The 25671-nt window shown below is 43.1% G+C and overlaps 1 protein-coding gene across 1 annotated transcript in view; it reads right to left on the minus strand.

The window, feature by feature from the left end:
- The window catches only part of GXYLT2 (glucoside xylosyltransferase 2), an 85492-nt gene extending 77129 nt beyond the window's left edge, over window positions 1–8363 (minus strand). Inside the window, exon 1 of the mRNA XM_061396399.1 lies at window positions 7952–8363. Within this exon, the coding sequence (XP_061252383.1) occupies window positions 7952–8226 (275 nt within the window). The 5' untranslated portion in view covers window positions 8227–8363. The remainder of the gene's footprint in view (window positions 1–7951) is intronic.
- Between the last annotated feature and the right edge of the window lie 17308 nt (window positions 8364–25671).

The raw sequence follows: 25671 nt of genomic DNA on the forward strand, positions 1-25671 counted from the left end.
CCATTTCCTCATCCACACTGTAGGCATGTAAACCAAACAAAGCCAATAGATGGGAGAAAACTTTCGCTGGGGCTTCTAGGAAATAAAAACACTCCCTCTCCCAGAGAATCAAGGAAAAGAGGTTAGAATGATCCATGTGGTAGCAGATTACAGTTGGAGACATTAAGTATAAATCCATGTTTAACTTACACAGAGATGGTCATACATGGAAAAATTTATAAGTACATATACATACATAGGTTAGTACACACATATGTGTTTTGCTCTCTGGGCTGTGAGGGCTAAACCAAATGACACCCCAATAGCAACAAACATGTTGAGTATCCAAATCTTGGCTTTTAACACCATTTTCCAATGAGCAAAATCAGGTCTCCTGGAAGAAATGATTGATTTTATGACTGAAGCAGGAAACACAGGAAGTGAGCCTGCAGCCTCTTATAGTGCCAGAGAGTAAGAAAGTGCCCAGAAAGACAAGACTGAAAACAAAAAACCAAAGCACAGGGATGGGAGTATGTCTAAAGGGCATAGCAGCCAACTGTAAGAGCTACTAATGACTTGAACTGAAACAATTTCAACAACAAAATAAAGTCATGTTGCATTGTAACTCAAAGTATAAAATATCTATGATTCTATACTGATTTATGACTGAATAAATTAACAAATGGGGGAGAAGAAAAACAATATCTCCCACACAAAAGAATTTCAAATAAATTATGTACAGATATTCCATACTCCCTGGAGAAGGAAATGGCAATCCACGCCAGTACTCTTGCCTGGGGAATCCCATACAGAGGAGCCTGCTGGGCTACAGTCCATGGGGTCACTAAGACCTGAACACGGCTGAGTGATTAAGCACGCTCCATCCTCAAGGAGGGGGAACGTAACTCCCCACTCCTTACGTGGCAGCTGTGTACAGTGTCCTCCTTCTAAAGAGTACGGTATGGAGACAGGGAAAGAGTAAGTCTAGAAACACTATCTCAGCCAGGTGACCAAGGCCAACATTCACGTTGATAGTATATACACTTGATATGATGTGATGAAATGGCGCTGTATCTCTATGGTTTTTCTCCTGATAATTCATAACCCCGGAGTCACCCTGAGTAAAATATCAGACACCTTCCAATAGTGAAGCATCTTACAAAATACCTGACTAGTGCTCTTCAGAACTCTCAAGGTCATCAACAAAGAAGGAAAGTCTGAGAAACTGCCGAAGCCCAGAGGAGCTCAAAGAGATGTGACAACTAAATGTAATGTGATGTCATAGATAAAATCCTGGAACTGAAAAAGAGCACTAAGTAAAAACTGCTGCTGCTGCTGCTGCTAAGTCACTTCAGCAGTGTCCGACTCTGTGCGACCCCATAGACGGCAGCCCACCAGGCTCCCCGGTCCCTGGGATTCTCCAGGCAAGAACACTGGAGTGGGTTGCCATTTCCTTCTCCAATGCAGCAAAGTGAAAAGTGTGAAGTCGCTCAGTCGTGTCCGACTCTTAGCGACCCTATGGACCGCAGCCCGCCAGGCTCCTTCATCCATGGGGTTTTCCAGGCAAGAGTACTGGAGTGGGGTGCCATTGCCTTCTCCAAAGTAAAAACTAAGGTGATCTAAATACACCAAACATTAGTAATAATGTATTGCTATTATTTGGTAAATTACAACAAATGTATCATACCAGTGTAAGATTTTAATCAGAGAGGAAACTGGGTACAAGATACATGGGAAACCTCTGGAGTACATACTCCCCAGTTTTTCCACAAATGTCGCTAAGTCGTGTCCAACTCTTGGACCCCCAAGGACTATGGCCCGACAGGCTCCTCTGTCCATGGAATTCTTCAGGCAAGAATACTGGAGTAGGTTGCCATTTCCTTCTCCAGGGGATCCTCCCAACCCAGGAATTGAACCCGAGTTTCCTGCATTGCAGGACAGAAGAAAATGGCTCAGACGGTAAAGCGTCTGCCTACAGTGCAGGAGACCTTGGTTCGATCCCTGGGTTGGGAAGATCCCCTGGAGAAGAAAATGGCAACCCACTCCAGTATTCTTGCCTGGAGAAATCCATGGATAGAGGAGCCTGGTGGGCTACAGTCCATGGGCCCGCAAAGAGTCGGACACGACTGAGCGACTTCACTTTCACTTTCTCCTGCATTGCAGGCAGATGATTTACCAACTGAGCTATGAGGGAAGCCCTTTAAAAAAATTAAAACCTATTAAAAGAAAAATATTCCCTTTCTTGAAAGGATGTTACTATTAGAGATCCTCCCTAAAAGGTGTAAGATTGTTTTGAATATTATTAAGTAATACGCAATTTTATAATAGAAGCAAAGTCTTAGTATAGTGCTGGCATAAAGGGGGTGCTGCATTCATTCACTCATTAGTTCACTCAGCCAATATTTACTGAGTACCTACTGAGAGCTTATCTCTGTTCTAGGTGCCAGCTGTAAATTGATTAACAAGACATGAAGCGTGCATGAAGGGGGAAGGAGCAAAGTAGTATTTTCATATAATGATGAGTGCTATTTAAAAAAATAAATAAATAAGAGCAAGGAGTTAGAGGATGATCGGCAGGGTCCCAGCTGGGAAGACTCCTCTGAGGCGAAAACCTGAAAGCATAAACCTGAGAGAAATGAGGAAGCTAGCCACACAAGGACAGTAGCAAAGAACATTTCAGCATAGGAAAAAGTAAGCAGTGCTGGCCAGAGTGGTTGAAGCAGAGTGAGTGAAGTGGGGAGGGATAGGAGATGAGGTCAGAGAGCTAAATGGGCCTGAAATAGGGTTCAAAGGCCACACTAAGAAACTGAATTTTACTGTGTATGATGTGAAGTTAGTGACTGGAACCAGCAAACTTTCTGTCATATTAAAGATTATTTCAGCAGCTGTATAGAAAATGGACTGTAGAGGGCGCTAGAGTGGACACCCCAAGTCAAAGAGAAGCTACTGTAGTTCAGTTCAGTTCAGTTCAGTTCAGTCGCTCACTCATGTCCGACTCTTTGCAACCCCATGAATCGAAGCACCCCAGGCCTCCCTGTCCATCACCAACTCCCGGAGTTCACTCAAACTCACGTCCATCGAGTCGGTGATGCCATTCAGCCATCTCATCCTCTGTCGTCCCCTTCTCCTGCCCCCAATGCCTCCCAGCATCAGAGTCTTTTCCAATGAGTCAGCTCTTCGCATGAGGTGGCCAAAGTACTGGAGTTTCAGCCTCAGCATCATTCCTTCCAAAGAACACCCAGGACTGATCTCCTTTAGAATGGACTAGTTGGATCTCCTTGCAGTCCAAGGGACTCTCAAGAGTCTTCTCTAACACCACAGTTCAAAAGCATCAATTCTTTGGCACTCAGCCTTCTTCACAGTCCAACTCTCACATCCATACATGACCACAGGAAAAACCATAGCCTTGACTAGACGAACCTTTGTTGGCAAAGTAATGCCTCTGCTTTTGAATATGCTATCTAGGTTGGTCATAAGTTTCCTTCCAAGGAGTAAGAGTCTTTTAATTTCCTGGCTGCAATCACCATCTGCGGTGATTTTGGAGCCCCCAAAAATAAAGTCTGCCACTGTTTCCACTGTTTCCCCATCTATTTCCCATGAAGTGATGGGACCAGATGCCATGATCTTCGTTTTCTGAATGTTGAGCTTTAAGCCAACTTTTTCACTTTCCTCTTTCACTTTCATTAAGAGGCTTTTTAGTTCCTCTTCACTAAGCGAAAAGCAAAGGAAAAAAGTAAAGATATAAGCATCTGAATGCAGAGTTCCAAAGAATAGCAAGAAGAGATAAGAAAGCTACTGCAGTGGTCCATGCCAAACCATGGTGTTCAGGAGCTGGGTGGCAACCATGAAAGTAGTAGAAATGGTGGGACTGGGGTTATACTTTGAGATAAAACCAAGAGGACTTACTAAATGAATACACGGAGAGGGTGAAAGAGGGGACTCATGGAGCAATCAACAAAAATGAATGTGAAACTAGAATCTGCACTCACAGTGACCAAGTATCATAGATGGTCCTCAAGATCTGGAGATCTGTAATGTGCTCTGGGGTGACCAGTTAATTATAGGTTGGCCACAGACCTGGCATTTTGCTGTATAACATAATCCCTCTTTAGTGAGACTTTTATTCAGGTTTGAACCCTCTGAGAGACTTCTCTCAGAGACCAAAGGGAACTGCAGAAAGTGCTGTGTCTTGATGAGCAAATATGCTCGCCTCCTCTCACTGGGGCAGCTGTGAAGGCTGTCAAATATGTAGTGTGTTTTTGTGTTGTCATCCGTCTTCCAAACTCCACCTACCATTGCACAATGAGTACCTGGCTCAGGACACATGTGCAATAAACATCTGCTGAATGACTGTGGTACAAAATCACAGAGGGGCTTAGAAGTAGCCCAAGTCTCCCTTAGAAGCCATATTTTTATGGCTTCTAGAGAAAACAGCACTATCCAGGCTAAATCAAAAGACAAAGAATAGAAGTTCAGGAGAGGGTGGAGGCTGACTAATCAGCAGGAGTTCTAGGTTACGGCCAATAAATGAGAAACAGAGTGATTTTGCAAGACACAACAAAAAGGGCTAAGCAACATTCCTTGCTGGGATTTTGCAGCTGAACTTGATGATCTCATCACAGGACGGTCAAATGGCAGAGCTGAAAGAGATCTTAGAAAATTTGTGGATCGACTCTCATTTGACAGATATAGAAATTAGGGTGAAATGGTTCCAGAGTAGAACCCAATCCTCTGGACTCCAGATGACAAATTCTTTTTCCTATTACACTGATGGGCAGTTATATTAAACTTCCTCTTCTGTAGGCAGGCTCAAAGGGTATTCAGAAGCAAGCTGGAGAGACAGTCTTCTGAAATCAAATCTAATGTAAAGTTCTCATTTTAGGATTCAGTTGCATGAAAAAAAAAATGATCCCTCTTGATAAACTTTTCCTCTTATCACTCAAAGAAAATAACACAGCCCATCATGGTTCCCTTTTTGACATGGCTGCCAGGAAGCTTAGAGCTAAATTGAACACTTAATCCTCACAACAATAGTGGCCTTAGTTTTAGACAAACAGTACTTATTTCCCACCTCCTCTTTATGACTTTTCATGTTTCGTAAGTATTTCAATGGCCTTATTGTATATGTGTTAGTTACTGTTAGTCGTCTCAAATTTGTTTTGGAAGTCAGCCAGGTCTAAATCACCAAAAAAAAAAGAAGGAAGATTTCATTTCTCTTGTGCCCTGGAACCACTACTTAAAGAGTGTGGTGTCCGTTTTCAGATTCCACCCTTGACTTAAAAGCTCAGACCTCACCTCCTGGCTTTATATTTATGGAAAGCGGAGCCCACCACAGGACAGATTGCATACAAATGACTACTTATAAAATTGTAGGGTCTGCCTGCTAACTAGGCAAATCCCTGGAAACATCTCTGAAATGAAAACAAGATGTGGAAGGAGAATGCCATGCTTGCTGTGCTGACGTGGCAGGAGTTCATTTACACCACGACCCTGCAGGGAGCAGTAGAGCCCTGGAAGGATGGTCAGCAGGTGGTGGACTGGGTCTCATCCAGCCCCACCATTTCTGCTGACTACTCCCCAGGCCTGAGATACCGGATCACGCATGTAGCCTCCATCTCTTCTGGATTCTAGCCACATCGAGAGATTAAAGCACTCATTTTCTGAAAATACGAGGCTTACTTTTCCCTCCCTAAAATGAAATTCCTCCTAAACCACAAAAATTTAACCCAGGCAGGATTAGGAAAGCAACAAAGGCATCCTTGCAAAGATCTTTCCTCCTGCTCCCTTACTGCTTCTGTCACCATTCCTGTCCAGGTAGCAAGAGAAACCTTAAGAAGTCCCCCAAAACGTCAACTTTGCCAGAGGGCTTTCACATTTATGCATTTGAGCCTGAGACTTCCTGTGGCGTTTTTGTTTTTCACTCTTTCCTGACTTTAAAAATTTTGTTCTTTATTCTTACGGTGTTGGCCATGATTTCCACGATAATCTACCAGATATGTTCGGAAGAAAAATGACTTCAGGAGGTGCTGTTGCTCATGGAAATAGTCCTTCCTGAAAACATCCATTTGGATTCTGCTCGTGATCTCTTCTGAGTCAGAGCCAATTTGTTCAGATAGAGACAAGAAGATACTGCCCCAGTGTTCCCAACACCTTGAAGGATGAAGACAGTTCCAAAAATTGGTCACATTTCTTTAGAAAAAATCTCAGGAAAATGATGAATGCAGGCAAGCCTCATGTATGACATGTGCACTGGTACTAAATGGCTCAACCTGGACCCAGACTGTTGGGATATTTAACCTCACCTTGGAAACGGAGACAAATTGCTAAACCTTGTGTAATATTTTCCTCATCTGTAAAATGGGGATAATATTAGTGCTTGATTAGTGCTTACTTAGAGCAGGCTCTCAAAGTTTGGTGTGCATCAGAAACAAGAGGAGGGCTTATTAAAACAGATTACTGACCTCATCCTCCTGATTTCTTACTCAGAGGGTCTAGGGGTGGGGTGGAAGAGGGGAGGGGTAAGACTGCATTTCTAACAAAGCCCCAGGTAAAGCTGGTGCTGCTGGTTCAAAGAGCCCTCTGGGAGAACCACTATCATAGGGTTACGGTACTGATGGTATAATTAAGAATCATAACCTGCATTAACAATGACTTTTAACATACTGAGGTTAACACTATGCCTCGTAAAAAGTTAGCCATGACAAATGGTTTCCAATCTTATTACCTTCCAAGTTGTCCCATCAACTTACAAATCACGGCAAACTTGTAGTTAAACTGTATTAGAACCCATTACAAAAAACCTTAGTACCTAGAAGGGAAAACCCTATTTAGTTCCTAACAGAAATATCCTTACAGAGCAAATACATTCATAAGAGGTTATAAATGTTTCCAAGTACTCAAAAACAATTCTATAGATCATTGGGTATTTTGCTCCTAAAACTCATCCCTACTCATTTGTACATCTCTTACCAGGCAGAAGAGAATGCTGACACAGCTACTTTCTGAGGTCTCCTGACTTTTCTCTCATAGTAAAAACGTCAAACCAGATTTAGTCACTATGGTCAAAAAGAAGTCTTCCAGTCGTTTCAAGTCATTAGGGAGCCCAGCAAACGTGGACGTTGCAACTGGCAGTTAGAAACATCAACAGCCTCAAAAGGGTAGAGGAAACAGACGGTTACAAGACAGGGGGATTGTTAAAAAGCTCTCTCCACAACAAAGGAAATGAACGCAAATCCCTAACCTGCAGGCGTTCCAGCGACCCTAAGGCCAAGATAAAACTCTGATGAAAAGCTGTGGCGGGTTAAGCTCTGTGTAAAGAAAGAGGATATCAAACAGAATGTTGATGGCTAAGACGTTTTCCTTGCAGGACTCTGACCATAGAGTAGTCTGAAAAAGAAGGAATAACAAGGAACCCCCCACTGTCTTTCCCGTGCCACGCATCACTCCTTCCTAGGAGAACACTTCTTTTTAACACCCTCAGGTAGAGTGCCTCTTCTGTTCTAAGCACAGGGCAATTCGAGGTTCAATAAGAAACAGCCAGTACTTAGCAAAAATCTACCTTTTCCAACTCAGTCAGATCTAAGTTTTTGGTTTTAAAAAAAATCTCCAGTGAAATATGAGAGTTAGATAAAGCATTCTTGCATCGCGATGGCTTTTGAGAAATTAAACAAAGGGCGCAAGTTTGGAAAAAAGAAAATAGACGCTTTCGCCCGGGGAAGTTAAGAATGCAACATGCCAATCATTTCCCCTGACACTTCCCTTTCCAAAAGGTACGTGATGACTAGCACTGCGCTGTTAACAGGATTCCAAGAAGACGATTTTTCATTTCTAGCAGGGTAAGACATAAAAGTGGGCAGCCCGTGGGTGAACTTGGAGTTTGTCCCTCCAGCCCACAGCCTCCCTTGGACTTGACACGGGTGGAGGGAGGGAGACACGGGTCCACAGATGGGATTCTGGGGCTGCCACGACTCACCTCGCCGACTTCCTCAGGCTCACGGCGCCCCGACGGCCGGCTCGGGGGCGCAGACGCGGAGGCCGGCGCCGACGAGCGCTCAGGCCGGCCCCCGGGAGGGCGCTCCAGCCAGGGAGGCGCGCGGGGGCCGGCGCGGCGCGGCGCGGCGGGGTGGATGCGGGGCGCGAGAGGGGCGCTGGGGGTGCGGCGCGGCCGGCGCGCAGGGACAGAAGCGCCAGCAGGAGCGCGGCCAGCGCGAGCAGGAGCAGCGCCGCCGCCTTGTTGCGGAGCTTCATGGTGCGGCGCGGCGGCGGCGGCCCCCGGGCGACCGGGCCCCTCTGAGCATCGCGCCGCCCCGGGCGGCGGGGCGAGGGCAGCGGCGCGCGGCGGCCGCCTCCTCCGCCCGCCCGCCGGGGACTGGGGTCCCGGCGGCCGACGGGCGGGCGGGCGGGCGCGCGACGGAGGAGGAAGAGGAGGGAGGGGGAGAGGGGGAGGCGTGAGCCGGCCCGAGGAGGGGCAGCCCGCGCCTACCGTACTGTGTGGAGTAGCTGCCCGTTTGCCCACCCGCCGGCAGCGAGGCGCTCGGTCTTCTGGTAGGGCCGCCTCAAAACCCCTTACTCCTCCATCCATCCATCCATCCATTCACCCATTCTCTCCCACTCCGTTCCATTCCCTCGTTTACTTCCTTATTTCACTCATTCAAGTACTCTTCCATTCCATCCCCTGTTCATTATATTCCCTCATTATCCCATGCATTTCCCCCGTCATTTATTTTTATCCATCTAACCGCTCACTCGAGCACCTATCCACACGTCCAATCAGGCCGGAACATCCCTGTCCGCCTTGGCCTTGTAGGGCCTGGCACTTGGTAGATGGCTGTACGATAACATGACTCCAGCTCCATATAGCCTAAACAAGTTACAGAGCGAATTTTAGAGTCTGGGTTTGAAATCTGACTCTACACCTCACTGACTAGGTGATCTTGGGGAACTTGCGCAGCTATCTTGAGCCTTTATTTCCCTTCATGCAAACTGGGATTGTATTGCTCTTCTCCACAGGGGTGTTGAGTGGGCTTTTCTTAAACAAAGCATTCGAAGAAACTCACACAGTGCTTAGCTCACAACTGGTGCTCAATAAAACTTATGTGATAATTAGTACAACAAAACAGAGCTTGTCATATATACATAAATGCACGCTTTCTGACATAGATTTGAGATAGAGTAATAAGTTCACAACCCAGTGTAGAAATGCATTCTTCTGAGACTTTAACAGCCAGAATTATCAGACAAAGTTTCTGGAAGTTTCTAACTCTTCTTCCAGGGCATTCCATCATAAACCTGTACCATGAGGACTCCTCCTCTTACTATTTATCGTGAACTGCTAGCCAGTGTTCTATTAACTTTCTTTTCAGCTTGGCCATGGAACAAAGAACACTAGTTATGGCAATGTCTCTGAGATTCTACAGGATTCCATGTTGCCTTCTAAATCACCTAAAATTCAATTATATTCCAAATGGTTCTCATATTAGCATTACATTTTAATTCTTTGAGAGATTCTGTTGTATTGAAAGTTCTAGGAATGAGAACATATAAACACCTGGAACCTCTGGTCAAGCAGGCACCTGGGAGATGGCAGGATGCAGGCTCAGGGTGTGTGTGGCAGATGTTGCAGCTGAGTGAGCACAAAAAATTCATAGATTCTCACCGAGAGTGAGGTGCTGTCTCAGTAAGATGCATTTTGGAACTATGGAAAGGATGTTTTGTGTCTCAATAACTGGAAGATTCTACTGGCACATGCTAAACCTCCTACAATGCTAGGACACTCCAGTAACACAAAAAATCATTCTGGGTTGGGACTTCTTTGGTGGCCCAGTGGTTAAGACTCTGTGCTTCCACTGCAGGGGGCAGGGATTTCATCCTTGGTCAGGGAACTAGATCCTACATGCCACAGCCAAGACCTGGTGCAGCCAAATAAATAAATAAAATATTTTTTAAGAAAAAGAAATGTTTTGGACCAACTGCCAACGTGGCGATGTTGTGGAAAAACATTGGGTTAGGCTAAGGCTTGATGTTCAGGCCTTCCAAGTTCAGAAATGACCATTATTATGTTGGTATGTGGCCAAGCAAAGCAACAATTTCCAAACTCTGTCTTGCCTCCTCTCTTCCTCAAGGAGACATGTGCAACAAGAATAAAATGAGGCCAAATCACACTTGACTAGCAGTTAAGGTTTTGGTCTCAAATACCAAAATAGAACTTGGGCAAGCTAGGTTTGAACAAACATAGGACCCTGATTTATTCAGCCTTGCTGGAACAAAGGAAAGGCCTGATTTACTTCCTTTCCCTGAGTTCAAATTCATGTTTTGGTTACTGCTCTGACATCTAATGTAATGGAAAAAGGGTTCCAGATACATTGTCTAGGATTTACCCAATTTTTCACCTGGATGTCTAATATACCAAATGCTTTTTTTATTTTGTCTCTCTGTCCCAGGAATCTGTTCTTCCACTGGGAATTTTGACATGTCTAGATACCCATTTTCTCAAGCCAGAAATTAGGTAGGAAGCATCCTTGGTTTCTCTGCTTACCTCACACTTGTATTAGTTATCTATTGTTGCATAACAAACCCCCAAATTTGGTGGCTTAATACACATACAGGGACTTCCCTGGTGGTCCAGTGGTTAAGACTCCACCTTCCAATGCAGGGGATGTGGGTTTGATCTCTGGTCAGGAAACTAAGATTCCACATACAACTCAGCTCACATGGTGCAACTAAGCCCACATGCCTCAACTAAGACTAGACACAGCTAAATAAATAAGTATTTTTTTAAAAGATATTATACACATACAAACTCATGCTTTCTGTGGGTAAGAATCCAGCAGAGTATAGCTGGGTTCTCTGCTTCACAGGCTCTCAAAAGGCTGTAATCAAAGTGTTGGCCCAGGTGTGGTAGTCTCAACTGAAGGCTCAACTGGGAAAGGATCTGCTTCTAAAATTCACATGGCTGTTGAAGGGGGTGGTTTCTTTCAGGTCATTGTATTGAGAATTTCAGGTCATTGTTTCTTTCAGGTCATTGTTTTGATGACTCTTTGCCAGAGACTGCCCTACATGCCTTGCCAGGTGGCTCGCTCTATCAGGGTAAGGACATCAGAAGAGCTAGAGAGAGAACACAGAAGTGACAGTCTTATTATCTATTTTAGGAAGTGGCATTCCATCGCAATGCTGTGTTCTTCTTATTGGAAACACGGCATTAAACCCATTCTACCCTTAAGTGGCTTCCCTGGTGGCTTAGACGGTAAAGTGTCTGCCTGCAATGTGGGAGACCCGGGTTCGATTCCTGGGTTGGGAAGATCCCCTGGAGAAGGAAATGGCAATCTACTCCAGCACTCTTGCACTCTTGCCTGGAAAATCCCATGGACAGAGGAGCCTGATAGGCTACAGTCCATGGAGTCGCAAAGAGACTCCAAAGAGTTGGACATGACTAAGCGACTTCACTTTCACTTTCACCCTTAAGTGGAGAGGATCACACGAGGGCCTGAATACCAGGATTACTGGGAAGTGTTTTAGAAGGCTGCCTCCCTTACCTCCCATATCTGAGAGTCAGCAAGTTCTGTCAACTCTGCCTCCAAGCTGCAGTTGGCATCTGTCCACTTTTCTCCTGAGTTGTCAATAAGGATTATTTGACAAGACCAAACCTTGCCCAGTTCCTCATGGTCTTGTTCTCATTGTATTTCATATAAATTATTCCCACTCCACCCCTCGCTACTTTAAATTATATGATGTAGCTCTTTTGTGGCCTAGAAACCTCCTGGCTTTTCCCCATGCCTTCTTCCAATCCTTAAACCAGAATAATTTTTAAAAAATATATACTGAGTCCTATTTCTCCTCTTGAGATTCCCTGGTGACTCAGCTGGTAGAGTCCACCTGCAATGCAGGAGACCTGGGTTCGATCCCTGGCTTGGGAAGATACCCTGGAGAAGGGAACAACTACCCACTCCAGTATTCTGGCCTGGAGAATTCCGTGGACTGTATAGTCAGTCCACAGAGTTGCAAAGAGTCAGACATGCCTGAGTGACTTTCACTTTCCCTTTCACCTCTGCTTATAACTCTTCAGGGATGGCAACAAATTATTAGAAATAATGCCAAAGGCACAATCCATGAAAGAAATTGTTGATAAGCTAGATTTTATTATAATTAAAAACTTCTGTGAAAGACAAATGCAAGAGAATTGGAAGATAAGCTACAGACTGAAAGAAAAGATTTGCAAAAGACATATCTGACAAAGGACTGTTATTCAAAACATGCAAAGAGCTCTTAAAACTCAGCAATAAGAGAAACAACCTGATTTAAAAATGGGCTGAAGACCTTAATGGACACTTCATCACAGGTGATATACAGATAGCAAGTAAATGAATGAAAAGATGCTCCACATTCTGTCACTGCTGCTGCTGCTGCTAAGTCGCATCAAGTTGTGTCTGACTCTGTGCCACCCCATGGACAGCAGCCCAGCAGGCTCCTCTGTCCACAGGATTCTCCAGGCAAGAATACTGGAGTGGGTTATTCTGTCACTGCTGCTGCTGCTGCTGCGTCTCTTCAGTTGTGTCCGACTGTATGCAACCCCATAGACAGCAGCCCACCAGGCTCCCCTTCCCTGGGATTCTCCAGGCAAGATCACTGGAGTGGGTTGCCACTGGGGAAATGCAAATTAAAACAATGAGATATGACTACACACCTATTAGAATGGCCAAAATCTGGCACGACCAAATGCACATGTCTGGCACGACTGACATGACCAAATGCACGTGTACGGCACGCCCGACACGACGAAATGCTAACGGGGATGTAGACCAAGAGGGACACTCGTGCACTTCTGGTGGGAATGCGAAATGATACAGCTTCTTTGGAAGACAGTTACAAAATTAAACATACCCTTACCATACAATCCAGCAGTCTTGCTCCTTGGTATTTATTTAACTTATGTCTGTACAATAACCTGCACTTGAGTGCAGGTTATTAGTAATTAGTAATAGCGGCTTTATTAGTAACTGTGAGAACTTAGAGGCAACCAAAATGTCCCTCAGCAGGTGATGGACAAATAAACTGTGGTGCATCCGTCACTTTGGGTGATGATGGTGTGCCAGTGTGTCTTCATCAGGTGAAAGCATGTACCCTCTGGTGCTGAGATGTTGGTGGAGAGAAGGCTGTGTATGTGAGGAAGCAGTAAGCGTGTCAGAATTCTCTGTACTTCCCCTTCAATTTTACAGTGAACCCAAAAATATTGCTCTTAAAAAATCTATTTTTCTTTTTAAAAAACAAGCAGGTAAAGGATTTTTCATGCAAGTGCTCTGACTCTACTGCCTGTGTTGTTAACCCCTCCACCCCCTGCCCCAGAGGATAATGTATATATGTAACTTGAGCAAAGAGAAGGGTGTAAAGTGATCTGTACAAGATGGTAGCCAATAAGTACCTCAGTGGAGAAGAGAGGAGGCTTAGGGTCATGTCTATATCAGTCAGAAGGAGCAAAAGAGAATCTGACTAACTATGGCTTTTCAAGCTTTAATGGGTGGACACATTATCTGGAGCTCTTGTTAAATGTAGATATCAATGTCGTATATCTGAGCCATGACCCGAGAGTCTGTATTTCTAATAAGCTGTTAAACATTGCTCCTGCTGCTGGTGGTGATTCAACATTTTGAGCAAAGGCTTGAATAATAAAGATATCTCTATCTTACGGAGTAAGAAACCCAGAACAGATGGAGGACGGGGTTGGAAGGAAATGTTTTCACTGAAAACCTGCTGTGAACATTCTTGTATTTGTCCTCTGGTGAGCACGGGAATATGTGTATGTTGGATATATATATTAGGAGGTAAATTGCTGTGTTGCAAGGTAGGCATAAGCTTAGCTTTAATGGATGCTACCCAACAGTTTTTCCTTGTGATTGTATCAACTGACACACACCTACCCGCAACACGTGAGAGTTCCTTCTGCTAAACATTCTCTCCAAGTGTTTTGTTTTTTTCATTTTAACCACTCTGGAGACTGTGTAGTGGTATTTCAATGTGGTTTTAATTTGCATTTCCCTGAGCACTAATGAAGTTAGCATCTTTTCATGTATGCACTGGCCAATTAGACCTCTTATTTTATGAAATTTCTGGTCCAGTCTTTTGCTCATTTTTCTGTTGAGTTGCCTTTGATTGATTTGTGCTGGTGCTGGTGCTAAGTCACTTCAGTCGTGTGCGACCCCATAGACGGCAGCCCACGAGGCTCTGCCATCCCTGGGATTCTCCAGGCAAGAACACTGGAGTGGGTTGACATTTCCTTCTCCAATGCAGGAAAGTGAAAAGTGAAAGTGAAGTCGCTCAGTCGTGTCAGACTCGTAGCGACCCCATGGACTGCAGCCTACCAGGCTCCTCCATCCATGGGATTTTCCAGGCAAGAGTACTGGAGTGGGAATCTGCATAAACAAACCTTATCAATAAATATAGTTTCATTTTAAAATGTAAATCTTTGGCTCCCTTGGCATTTATTCTGGGTGAGTTTGGGCCCAACCTTATTTTGTCTTCATATGGTTTTCTCAACACTTAAACTGCACATCAATTCTAGATGCCACCTTGGTCATGTGCTGCATCCCTAGGTGTATTTTTGGATATCTTGGAATTTTCTATCCCATTCTGCTTCTCTGTCTCCCATGTTAGCATGCAGTTTTATTTCCTTAGAATGATGACACGTTTACATATTTAGCAGGATGAGTTCCATTGTTTTAGAGCTTCCCACGCCATTCTTATTTATTTTTCCATATGAACTCAGAACTAGCTTTCTCATTCTAAAATTCAAAAAAAGCTTTATTGGTATTAATAAAAATTTATAAATTAACTTACAATGAATTAACATTTCCACGATGTTGTTTTCCTAGTGGAGTATAATTAAATGTCCCTTATTGGTTCAGTTGCTCCCCTGGAGAAGGGAACAGCTACCCATTTCAGTATTCTGGCCTGGAGAAATCCATGAACTGTATAGTCCATGGGGTTGAAAAGAGTCGGACATGACTGAGTGACTTTCACTTTCTTATTGGTTTAAATGTTATTTGGTATCCTTTGAGGATGCATAGACTTCTCTTGATATGTGTCACTGACCTGGTGGGAAAACAAGGAAAATCTCTGAAGCCAAGAAACTGTAAGAAGGTAAGAAATCCAAGAGATTATTCAGCATTGTAGTGAAATTTTTCTTTGGATGGGAAATAAAACCTAGAACCTAAACAAGTTGTGAAGTTAGAATGGCGACATTTGAATAAACTGGGTTCCCCAAAGAATGACTCTGGGACTCTTAACAGTCAAAGCTATATAAGGCAACACTCAACTGAGTGATAGTGTTCTATCAGGTCCATCCCTAGAATTCTCAGGGTCTGGGGTGCGACAAAAATTAGAGAACCACCATTATAGCACAGGGAACTCTACTCAACATTCTGTAATAACCTATTTGGGAAAAGAATTTGAAAAAGAATAGATGCATGTATATGTATAACTGATTCACTTTGCTATACACCTGAAACTAACACAATATTGTTAATCAACCAGCATTACTGTTTAGTCACTAAGTTGTGCCTGACTCTTTTGCAACCCCATGGACTGTAGCCCGCTGGGCTCCTCTGTCCATGGGATTTTCCAGGCAAGAACACTGGAGTGGGTTGCCATTTCCTTCTCAAGGAGATCTTCCCAACCCAGGTATCAAACCACATCTCCTGCATTACAGGCATATTCTTTACTGCTGAGTCACCTGGGAATCCCACACTCCAATATAATATAAAAGTTAAAAAAAAAAAAAAAATGGAGACCCACCTATCCTTTGCTTAAATATTTACAGGTCAAACTAACCACTGTCAAATAGCATATGTTCTATGCTCCTGCATGGCAAATGTGTTTTGATAGCAACCTTCAAGTCCAGGAGGAACTTCAAGATTTCTACACATATGCTTGGAGGTGGTGGAGTGCAAGTCCCTAGCCCCAGTCTTGAGCTCATCCCCTCTTCCCTCCACCTGTACCCAAATGCCCAAGCTTCATCCACTCTCCTGCAAATACCTGCCTTTTGGCCACCCTCAAGCCTAAGGGCATGTATGCTAGGGGCAGTTTGTCTTCAGGAGGACCACTCAACAAAGAGGCCTGCACCAAGATAGGTCTCAGGACCCTTTAGATAGGGAATTGCAGAGTCTTGGATATCCAGGGTATATTCCAGGCCGAGGAGGAGCCAGGGCTCTGGATGGGCTCTGCCTGAGAAGGGCCAGAGTGGGACCCAATAAAACAGGGGGCCTAGCAGGAGCCATTAGACCCGAGGTTTGAGGATAGTAGAGGTCTGTCTACTAGGAATGTCTTAGCAGAAACTGGAACAGACTGTACAGCTATGACTTAGGACTTTGGATGTCTCGGTAGATACTAGTGTGGAGAGACAACTGTGTCTGAGGACCATGCGGGACTGGACAACTGTGTGTATCTGAACAGACACAACTCCAAGGTTCAGATGCTTCCTCAGGCCCACCCCACTCTACTCAGTTCTGTGATTCTTGGAAAACTTCCTAGAGGTAAAATGACACCTTGGGGTGAATTAGGGAGGTAGAGAAAAACCTGAAGCCCTTGAGTCTACTCCAAAGAGATTAAGGAAAAACTCTGAAGTGACTGGGTTGGCCACAAATTGATTTGGCAAACTGCTGCTAGACAAAGAAATTAAATTCAGACAAGGAAGAATCAAAGTTACATTTTTTCACACCTGAGTTGTGTGCATTGAAAGTTCATACCTAATACAGCTTGTACTGGTGCTTCTTGGGTTCACTAGGGTTTTAAGATCCATCTAATTTTTTAAATTAATTTTTATTGCAGTATAGTTGCTTTACAATGTTATGTTAGTTTCTTCTGTACAGCAAAATGAATCAGTCATACATATACATATATTCCCCTCTCTTTTGGATTTCTTTCCCATTCAGGTCACCGCAGTGCATAAAGTAGAGTTTCCTGTGCTATACAGGATGTTCTTACTAGTTACCTATATTTTATACATACTATCAATAATGTGAGAGTGAAAGTCGCTCAGCCGTGTCCGACTCTTTGCAACGCCATGGACTATAGAGTCCATGGAATTCTCCAGGCCAGAATACTGGAGTGGGTAGCTTTTCCTTTCTCCAGGGGATCTTCCCAACCCAGGGATCACACCGGCTGAGCCACGAGGAAAGCCCATCAGTAGTGTGTATATGTCAATCCCAATCTCCCAATTCCTCCCACTTCCCCCTTCCTCCCTTGGTATACAAATATTTGTTCTCTACATCTGTGTCTCTATTTCTGCTTGCAAATAAGGTCATCTATACCATTTTATACTCTGGCCACCTGATGCGAAGAACTGACTCATTGGAAAAGATCCCAGTGCTGGGAAAGATTGAAGACAGGAGGAGAAGGGGATGACAGAGGATGAGATGGTTGATTGGCATCACTGACTGGATGGATATGAGTTTGAGCAAGCTCCGGGAGTTCGTGATGGACAGGGAAGCCTGGCATGCTGCAGTCCATGGGGTTGCAGATTCGGACACAACTGAGCCACTGAACTGAACTGATACCATTTTTTTCTAGATTGCACACATATGCATTAATATACAATATTTGTTTTTCTCTGACTTCACTCTATAGATAGTCTCTAGGTCTGTCCATGACTTTACAAATAACCCAAGATCCATCTACTTTTTAGGACAACCTGACTCACAGTTCATGCCCCTCTCACCACAGGAACAGGGGAAGAAGCTCAGAACTCTGGTCTGAATAGAACGTGGTGGTCCTGTGGGGGATTGCATGATGATTGACAACATGGGACCAGAGGGGACTATTGATATATGGATTACAAATAAGTCACTTCAAGGTCACTTCGACCAGTAGTTCTCTTGGTGAAATCAGAAAAAAATTTTGCTATTTAAGTGTGTGAATTTTATCCAAATTTTCAGTGTATACATATTAAATAAAGTTAGACTTCTGAGAATTTTTGCTGTGAAACTGGACAGTACCAAACAAGATAATGTTGAAGGAAGACAGCCTGAGGCCAGGGGCGGTGGCCGGGAGGACCAACCCCATGCCGTGGCTTACGGGCACAGGAGGGTGTAGAGGAGCTATCCCACATTGAAGGTCAGGAAGGGCGGTGGTGAGGAGATACCCCTCGTCCAAGGTAAGGAGCATTGGCTGTGCTTTGCTGGAGCAGCCGTGAAGAGATACCCCATGCCCAAGGTAAGAGAAACCCAAGTAAGATGGTAGATTTTGCAAGAGGGCATCAGAGGGCAGACACACTGAAACCATACTCACAGAAAACTAGTCAATCTAATCACACTAGGACCACAGCCTTGTCTAACTCAAAGAAACTAAGCCATGCCTGTGGGGCAACCCAAGACGGGCAGGTCATGGTGGAGAGATCTGACAGAATGTGGTCCACTGGAGAAGGGAATGGCAAACCACTTCAGTATTCTTGCCTTGAGAACCCCATGAACAGTATGAAAAGGCAAAATGATAGGATACTGAAAGAGAAACTCCCCAGGTCAGTAGGTGCCCAATATGCTACTGGAGATCAGTGGAGAAATAACTCCAGAAAGAATGAAAGGATGGAGCTAAAGCAAAAACAATACCCAGCTGTGGATGTGACTGGTGATAGAAGCAAGGTCCGATGCTGTAAAGAGCAATATTGCATAGGAACCTGGAATGTCAGGTCCATGAATCAAGGCAAATTGGAAGTGGTCAGACAAGAGATGGCAAGAGTGAATGTTGACATTCTAGGAATCAGCGAACTCAAATGGACTGGAATGGGTGAATTTAACTCAGATGACCATTATATCTACTACTGTGGGCAGGAATCCCTCAGAAGAAATGGAGTAGCCATCATGGTCAACAAAAGAGTTCAAAATGCAGTACTTGGATGCAATCTCAAAAACGACAGAATGCTCTGTTCGTTTCCAAGGCAAACCATTCAATATCACAATAATCCAAGTCTATGCCCCAACCAGTAACGCTGAAGAAGCTGAAGTTGAACGGTTCTATGAAGACCTACAAGACCTATTAGAACTAATACCCAAAAAAGATGTCCTTTTCATTATAGGAGACTGGAATGCAAAAGTAGGAGGTCAAGAAACACCTGGAGTAATAGGCAAATTTAGCCTTGGAATACGGAATGAAGCAGGGCAAAGACTAATAGAGTTTTGCCAAGAAAATGCACTGGTCATAACAAACACCCTCTTCCAACAACACAAGAGAACACTCTATACATGGACATCACCAGATGGTCAACACTGAAATCAGATTGATTATATTCTTTGCAGCCAAAGATGGAGAAGTTCTATACAGTCAGCAAAAACAAGACCAGGAGCTGACTGTGGCTCAGACCATGAACTCCTTATTGCCAAATTCAGACTTAAATTGAAAAAAGTAGGGAAAACCACTAGACCATTCAGGTTTGACCTAAATCAAATCCCTTATGATTATACAGTGGAAGTGAGAAATAGATCTAAGGGCCTAGATCTGATAGATAGAGTGCCTGATGAACTATGGAATGAGGTTCGTGACATTGTACAGGAGACAGGGATAAGACCATCCCCATGGAAAAGAAATGCAAAAAAGCAAAATGGCTGTCTGGGGAGGCCTTACAAATAGCTGTGAAAAGAAGAGAAGCGAAAAGCAAAGGAGCAAAGGAAAGACATAAGCATCTGAATGCAGAGTTCCAAAGAATAGCAAGAAGGGATAAGAAAGCCTTCCTCAGCGATCAGTGCAAAGAAATAGAGGAAAACAACAGAATGGGAAAGACTAGGGATCTCTTCAAGAAAATCAGAGATACCAAAGGAACATTTCATGCAAAGATGGGCTCGATAAAGGACGAAAATGGTATGGACCTAACAGAAGCAGAAGATATTAAGAAGAGATGGCAAGAATACACAGAAGAACTGTACAAAAAAGATCTTCATGACCAAGATAATCATGATGGTGTGATCACTCACCTAGAGCCAGACATCCTGGAATGTGAAGTCAAGTGGGCCTTAGAAAGCATCACTACGAACAAAGCTAGCGGAGGTGATAGAATTCCAGTTGAGCTATTCCAAATCCTGAAAGATGATGCTGTGAAAGTGCTGTACTCAATATGCCAGCAAATTTGGAAAACTCCGCGGTGGCCACAGGACTGGAAAGGGTCAGTTTTCATTCCAGTCCCAAAGAAAGGCAATGCCAAAGAATGTTCAAACTACTGCGCAATTGCACTCATCTCACACGCTAGTAAAGTAATGCTTAAAATTCTCCAAGCCAGACTTCAGCAATATGTGAACCATGAACTTCCTGATGTTCAAGCTGGATTTAGAAAAGGCAGAGGAACCAGAGATCAAATTGCCAACATCCACTGGATCATCGAAAAAGCAAGAGAGTTCCAGAAAAACATCTATTTCTGCTTTATTGACTATGCCAAAGCCTTTGACTGTGTGGATCACAATAAACTGTGGAAAATTCTGAAAGAGATGGGAATACCAGACCACCCGATCTGCCTCTTGAGAAATTTGTATATAGGTCAGGAAGCAACAGTTAGAACTGGACATGGAACAACAGACTGGTTCCAAATAGGAAAAGGAGTTCTTCAAGGCTGTATATTGTCACCCTGTTTATTTAACTTATATGCAGAGTACATCATGAGAAACGCTGGACTGGAAGAAACACAAGCTGGAATCAAGATTGCCAGGAGAAATATCAATAACCTCAGATATGCAGATGACACCACCCTCATGGCAGAAAGTGAAGAGGAACTCAAAAGCCTCTTGATGAAAGTGAAAGAGGAGAGTGAAAAAGTTGGCTTAAAGCTCAACATTCAGAAAACGAAGATCATGGCATCCAGTCCCACCACTTCATGGGAAATAGATGGGGAAATAGTGGAAACAGTGTCAGACTTTATTTTTCTGGGCTCCAAAATCACTACAGATGGTGACTGCAGCCATGAAATTAAAAGACGCTTACTCCTTGGAAGGAAAGTTATGACCAACCTAGATAGCATATTCAAAAGCAGAGACATTACTTTGCCAACAAAGGTTCGTCTAGTCAAGGCTATGGTTTTTCCTGTGGTCATGTATGGATATGAGAGTTGGACTTAAAGCTGAGCGCCAAAGAATTGATGCTTTTGAACTGTGGTGTTGGAGAAGGCTCTTGAGAGTCCCTTGGACTGCAAGGAGATCCAACCAGTCCATTCTGAAGGAGATCAGCCCTGGGATTTCTTTGGAAGGAATGATGCTAAAGCTGAAACTCCAGTACTTTGGCCACCTCATGTGAAGAGTTGACTCATTGGAAAAGACTGTGATGCTGGGAGGGATTGAGGGCAAGAGGAGAAGGGGACGACAGAGGATGAGATGGCTGGATGGCATCAATGACTCGATGGACATGAGTCTGGGTGAACTCCGGGAGTTGGTGATGGACAGGGAAGCCTGATGTGCTGCGATTCATGGGGTCGCAAAGAGTCGGACACGACTGAGGGATGATGTGATCTGATCTAATCTGAATGCTGCTCTGTGTTATCATGCTCCAGTCAGTTCTGATTACAGCAAGATGGTACTGGCACTTGAAGTCATGTGATGACATAGAGTAGAAACCTAAGAAATGATTCTGGACAGTGTTCATCTGTACTGTGAATTAAAGAATGCTTTTTGAGTCAGTGTGGAAGGATGGCTTCGGTGTAAACAAGTGCCAAAATACTTTCAGAATGGACTACAAAGTTGAATATAAACAATCAACCATAAAGAGCTGAAAGAAAACAGAAGTAAATAGTTTCATGAATTTAGTTTGAAGACAGCTTTGTGAGCATAGCCAAAGTCATTCTTGTTTATAGTGGCCAAGAAATTGGATGTAACTGAATTATATAATCACTGGAATAAAATTTTTATCAAATCAGATAAACAAATAATGATACATTGATTCAATATAATGTAGTCACATAGAAAGGTTTTTCATGACATAATTAGTTTTAAAATGAGCTATCAAAAAAGTATGTACTGTTTAACTTTATTATAAGAAAAAACTCTACATAATACTTAGCTAAAAAGTGTAGAACATTAATACTCTGGTTATCTCTCACTGGTGAATTTATATTTTTCCTGTTTTTCTGTATTTTCTTATTTAAATAAACAATCTCCACAAAACTCCCAAAACTTCTGTGAGACTTCTCTCTACTAACCAATCTTTACTATTTTTAAATTAAAATTAGTGGAAGCAGAATTATTCACAGTAGTCAAAAAGTTGAACCAAGCCAAATGTCCACTCTAATAGATAAACTAAGACGGTATATCCATACGATGGAATACTATTCAGCAATAAAAAGGAATTAGCTACTGAGTCACATTACGGGATGGATGAACTTCAAAAATATGCTATGTGAAGGAAGCCAGACACAAAGGGCCACTTAATGTATGGTCTTATTTACCTGAAATATCCAGAAAGGCAAATCTATAGAGACAAAAGTAAATTATTTCTGATCTGCAGCTCCAGGCAGGAAGAAGGGTTAACTGTAAATGCACAGAGAGATTTTGTTGCAGGGAACAGAAATATTCCGGAAGTGGATTAAGGTGATGATTGCTCAACTCAGTAATAAAAAACGCTGACTGGTACACTGAAAACAGAGTGAATTTCATGAAATGTAATTTATGCCTCAAAAAAGTTTTTTAAAAAAACTTAATGGAAAATTTGGTGAAAGTTCAGAAACTAAAAGATTTAGAGGTTTTGTTGTATTCTGGTGTTAACATGAAAGAAGAGGATGAAGAAAGAATGATTAGAGACTTCACAACTGCAAAAGAGAGAATCTGGCTTTATACACTGTGGTTATCTGTCCAGATATTTGGGATGGATATGGTTTTTTGTTTTGATGCCAGGGAAGAAAACTTATCTAGATTTAGACACAATGAATCATGATTCTATTTCCTTAACCAACTGTGGGTTCCTGGAGAAAAGAAACTAAGTCCTAGCCTTGAGTATTAACTTTTGCCACCAATCTGCTATGTGACCTTCTCCCAATCACTTCATTTTTCTGAATTTCAGTTTCTTTATCTTACAGAAGTGTGAGTTGTACTAAATGGTTCTTATAGCCCTGTTCAGCTGCAGAATTCTTTTCCTGGGCATTCACCCCTCCCAAGGATTGCCCTAGACTCTTATCTAGTCCTAATGCTTGTTGCTTCAGTTTCTGTATCCTCCACATCAGATAAAGTGACCTGGTTCCACCCCCATTTATCTGTATTTTTTCCCCTGGGAGCCTTTGCTCAGGCCCCAGATTTATCAGAAATGAGATTTTTCTAATTGTTCAACCCCCTACACATTTCTCTATCTCTGGATCTCTCTCACTGGATTTCTACACTTGATTGTCTTTCATTGCTATTCTGTTTATCCCCTGCTGCATTGCAAAACCTCCCTCAAACCTAACAATTTGAAACAACAATCATTTTCTTAGGCTGAAAATTTTGTGAGTCAGAAATTAGGGCAGGCAAAGTGGGGATGGCTTGTCTCTCTTCTGATGTAACTGGGGCCTCAGCTAGGGTGGCTCAAATCCTAGAGGTGGCTGAGATGGGACTGTAAGCTTCGAGCTGTGTTTCTGGCTAACAGCAAGATTTCTCTGTTCTTCTTCATGTGGTATCTGCCGAAGCTTAGATGTCCAAGATGGCTTCTTCACTCTTGAAAATGGTACCTGGGCTGGGATGGCAGAGGCAGTCACTGCTGGCCACACAGCTTCTCCAAGTGGCAGGTTGGGCTTCCCCACAGCATGGTGATCTTAGGGGTAGCTAGATTTCTTGCTCGGTGGCTGGCTTCCTTTAGAACATGTGTTTCAATAGTCTGGTTGGAAGTGGCAAGGTTTTTTATGACCTGGCTTTCCAAGGTGACACCTGGCAGTGTCACCACTGGTACCACAGGGCCAACCCAGCTTCACACTCAGGGGTGGGAAGATGCAGCTTTGGAAACTGGCTACTGCAATTGCTAATTCTTCTGTGTTTCATTTTCACAACTAGAGTCTAAATTATTTGAAGTTAGAGATCATTTCTTTCATCTTGTATTATCTCTTCTCTCTCTTCCTCCTAGATCACCAAGAACAGAAACATGTGTTTTATAGATGGTGGACTAAAGGTGGGATAAACTCAGAGGTCCCAATCCTGACTGTGTTACTTATAAGCCGTAAGACCCAGAAAGTCACTCAACCTCTTTAAGTCCAAGTTTTCTCATGAATAAAATGAAGGCACTGGTAATATAAAGTCTGTTTCCTCCCAGAGCTGAAATAATGACATTGTTTGCAAAACACTTAGAAAAATGGCTCATATAAGCAACCAATAAATTTATTGTTGATTAAATTTATACCATAAGTTTATGATAACTTGGGGGCAGTATTACCTAGAGGCAAAGAAAAGAGCATAAGCATTATTTTCCAGGATGAAAAAAAAATTCCATAAGCTGTGATAATGAAGGCAACAGGTTCTGTTCTCACTGGCTGGAGACCTCTGATGCCATGAAGACAGAAATTTAAATTTTCTTATTTCTTCATGTTTTATATAAAGAGAGAAGGCACTTAACTGGCTACAAATTATGATTTTCAAAAATCACCATAAAAATGTTGTTAACTACTGAAGTGACAAAGCAAGATGAGTGTAAATAAACAAAACCCATAAGGAAAAATATTGATTTGAAGCAGAGAAAATGTCAATGTAGGAAAAATAAGTGTAAATAGAATTTGAGGGATGAATGAACACTTAGAAATGTTGCAAAAACCGGAGTGCAGAATGGAGAAAAGCCAAGGGAGAAGATTGGGAGAAGGTTTCAAGGCTATGTCTTGATTATGCACCATTGACAATGACATAATTACTACCTACATTCCAAATGCCATGGCCTCTGGTTGAAAAGGGTGTACTTTTATTTAGGAAAAAGATAATTAACATGAACTCCCCTGGGAAAATAACATAAAATTATCCAGTTATGCTACTTCAACTTTACAGAGAAATACTTATATCAACTTCATAGAGAAGTACTTATAAAGAATTTACAATAGACATAATCAACAGAAATTGTTTCAAATTGCAGGGGACCTATTTTCCTCCTCCTTAGAGCTCATAGTTTAGCTTAGTGTTTTCGTCAGAAGGTTAGTTTTCTTCTGAGTGACTACAATAATCAAAAGGCATTCAGGAAGAAAGAGAGTCTTGGCAACAGTTTTTAAAAAATATTGGCAAATTCATGGCTTCCAGACCCCTTGGTGAAGGAACACCAGGAAATGACACTGCAGAAAAATCAAGGAGGCTGTTGAGTTAATTTTAAGAATGTTGATATTGAAAGTAAAGTGGGAACTCCAGTCTATTTGGAAGAGTAGACCTGTGGCACGAACAGCATCTTATACTAGGGCTCCTGGGAACAGACTCTAAGAAGGACCACTGAGTGCAGATGGTTTTGGAGGGGGTGCTCTTTGGAGACCCACCTGCAAAGAGAAAGAGGCACAGGACAGAGGCCCACAGTGCCACTGCAACCAAGGCCTCTGCCAATTCTGCAGGGAGCCCTGGAGCCGGGATGGCTTTCAGTTACTTCTCCCATCTGAGGTAGGGAACCCAGGACCTTTATATCCTGCATTAGCCTCATGGAAGTGGGTAATTTTGGACGAGGCACTACTCTGCAGTCAAGGACAATGCCCTCTGAAGGACATGACTGTGAGCCATCAGCAGTCTATATTCCCAGCATCCAGGCATGAGTCATCAC

Source organism: Bos javanicus, chromosome 22, assembly GCF_032452875.1.
Source record: "Bos javanicus breed banteng chromosome 22, ARS-OSU_banteng_1.0, whole genome shotgun sequence".
NCBI classification, from domain to species: domain Eukaryota; kingdom Metazoa; phylum Chordata; class Mammalia; order Artiodactyla; family Bovidae; genus Bos; species Bos javanicus.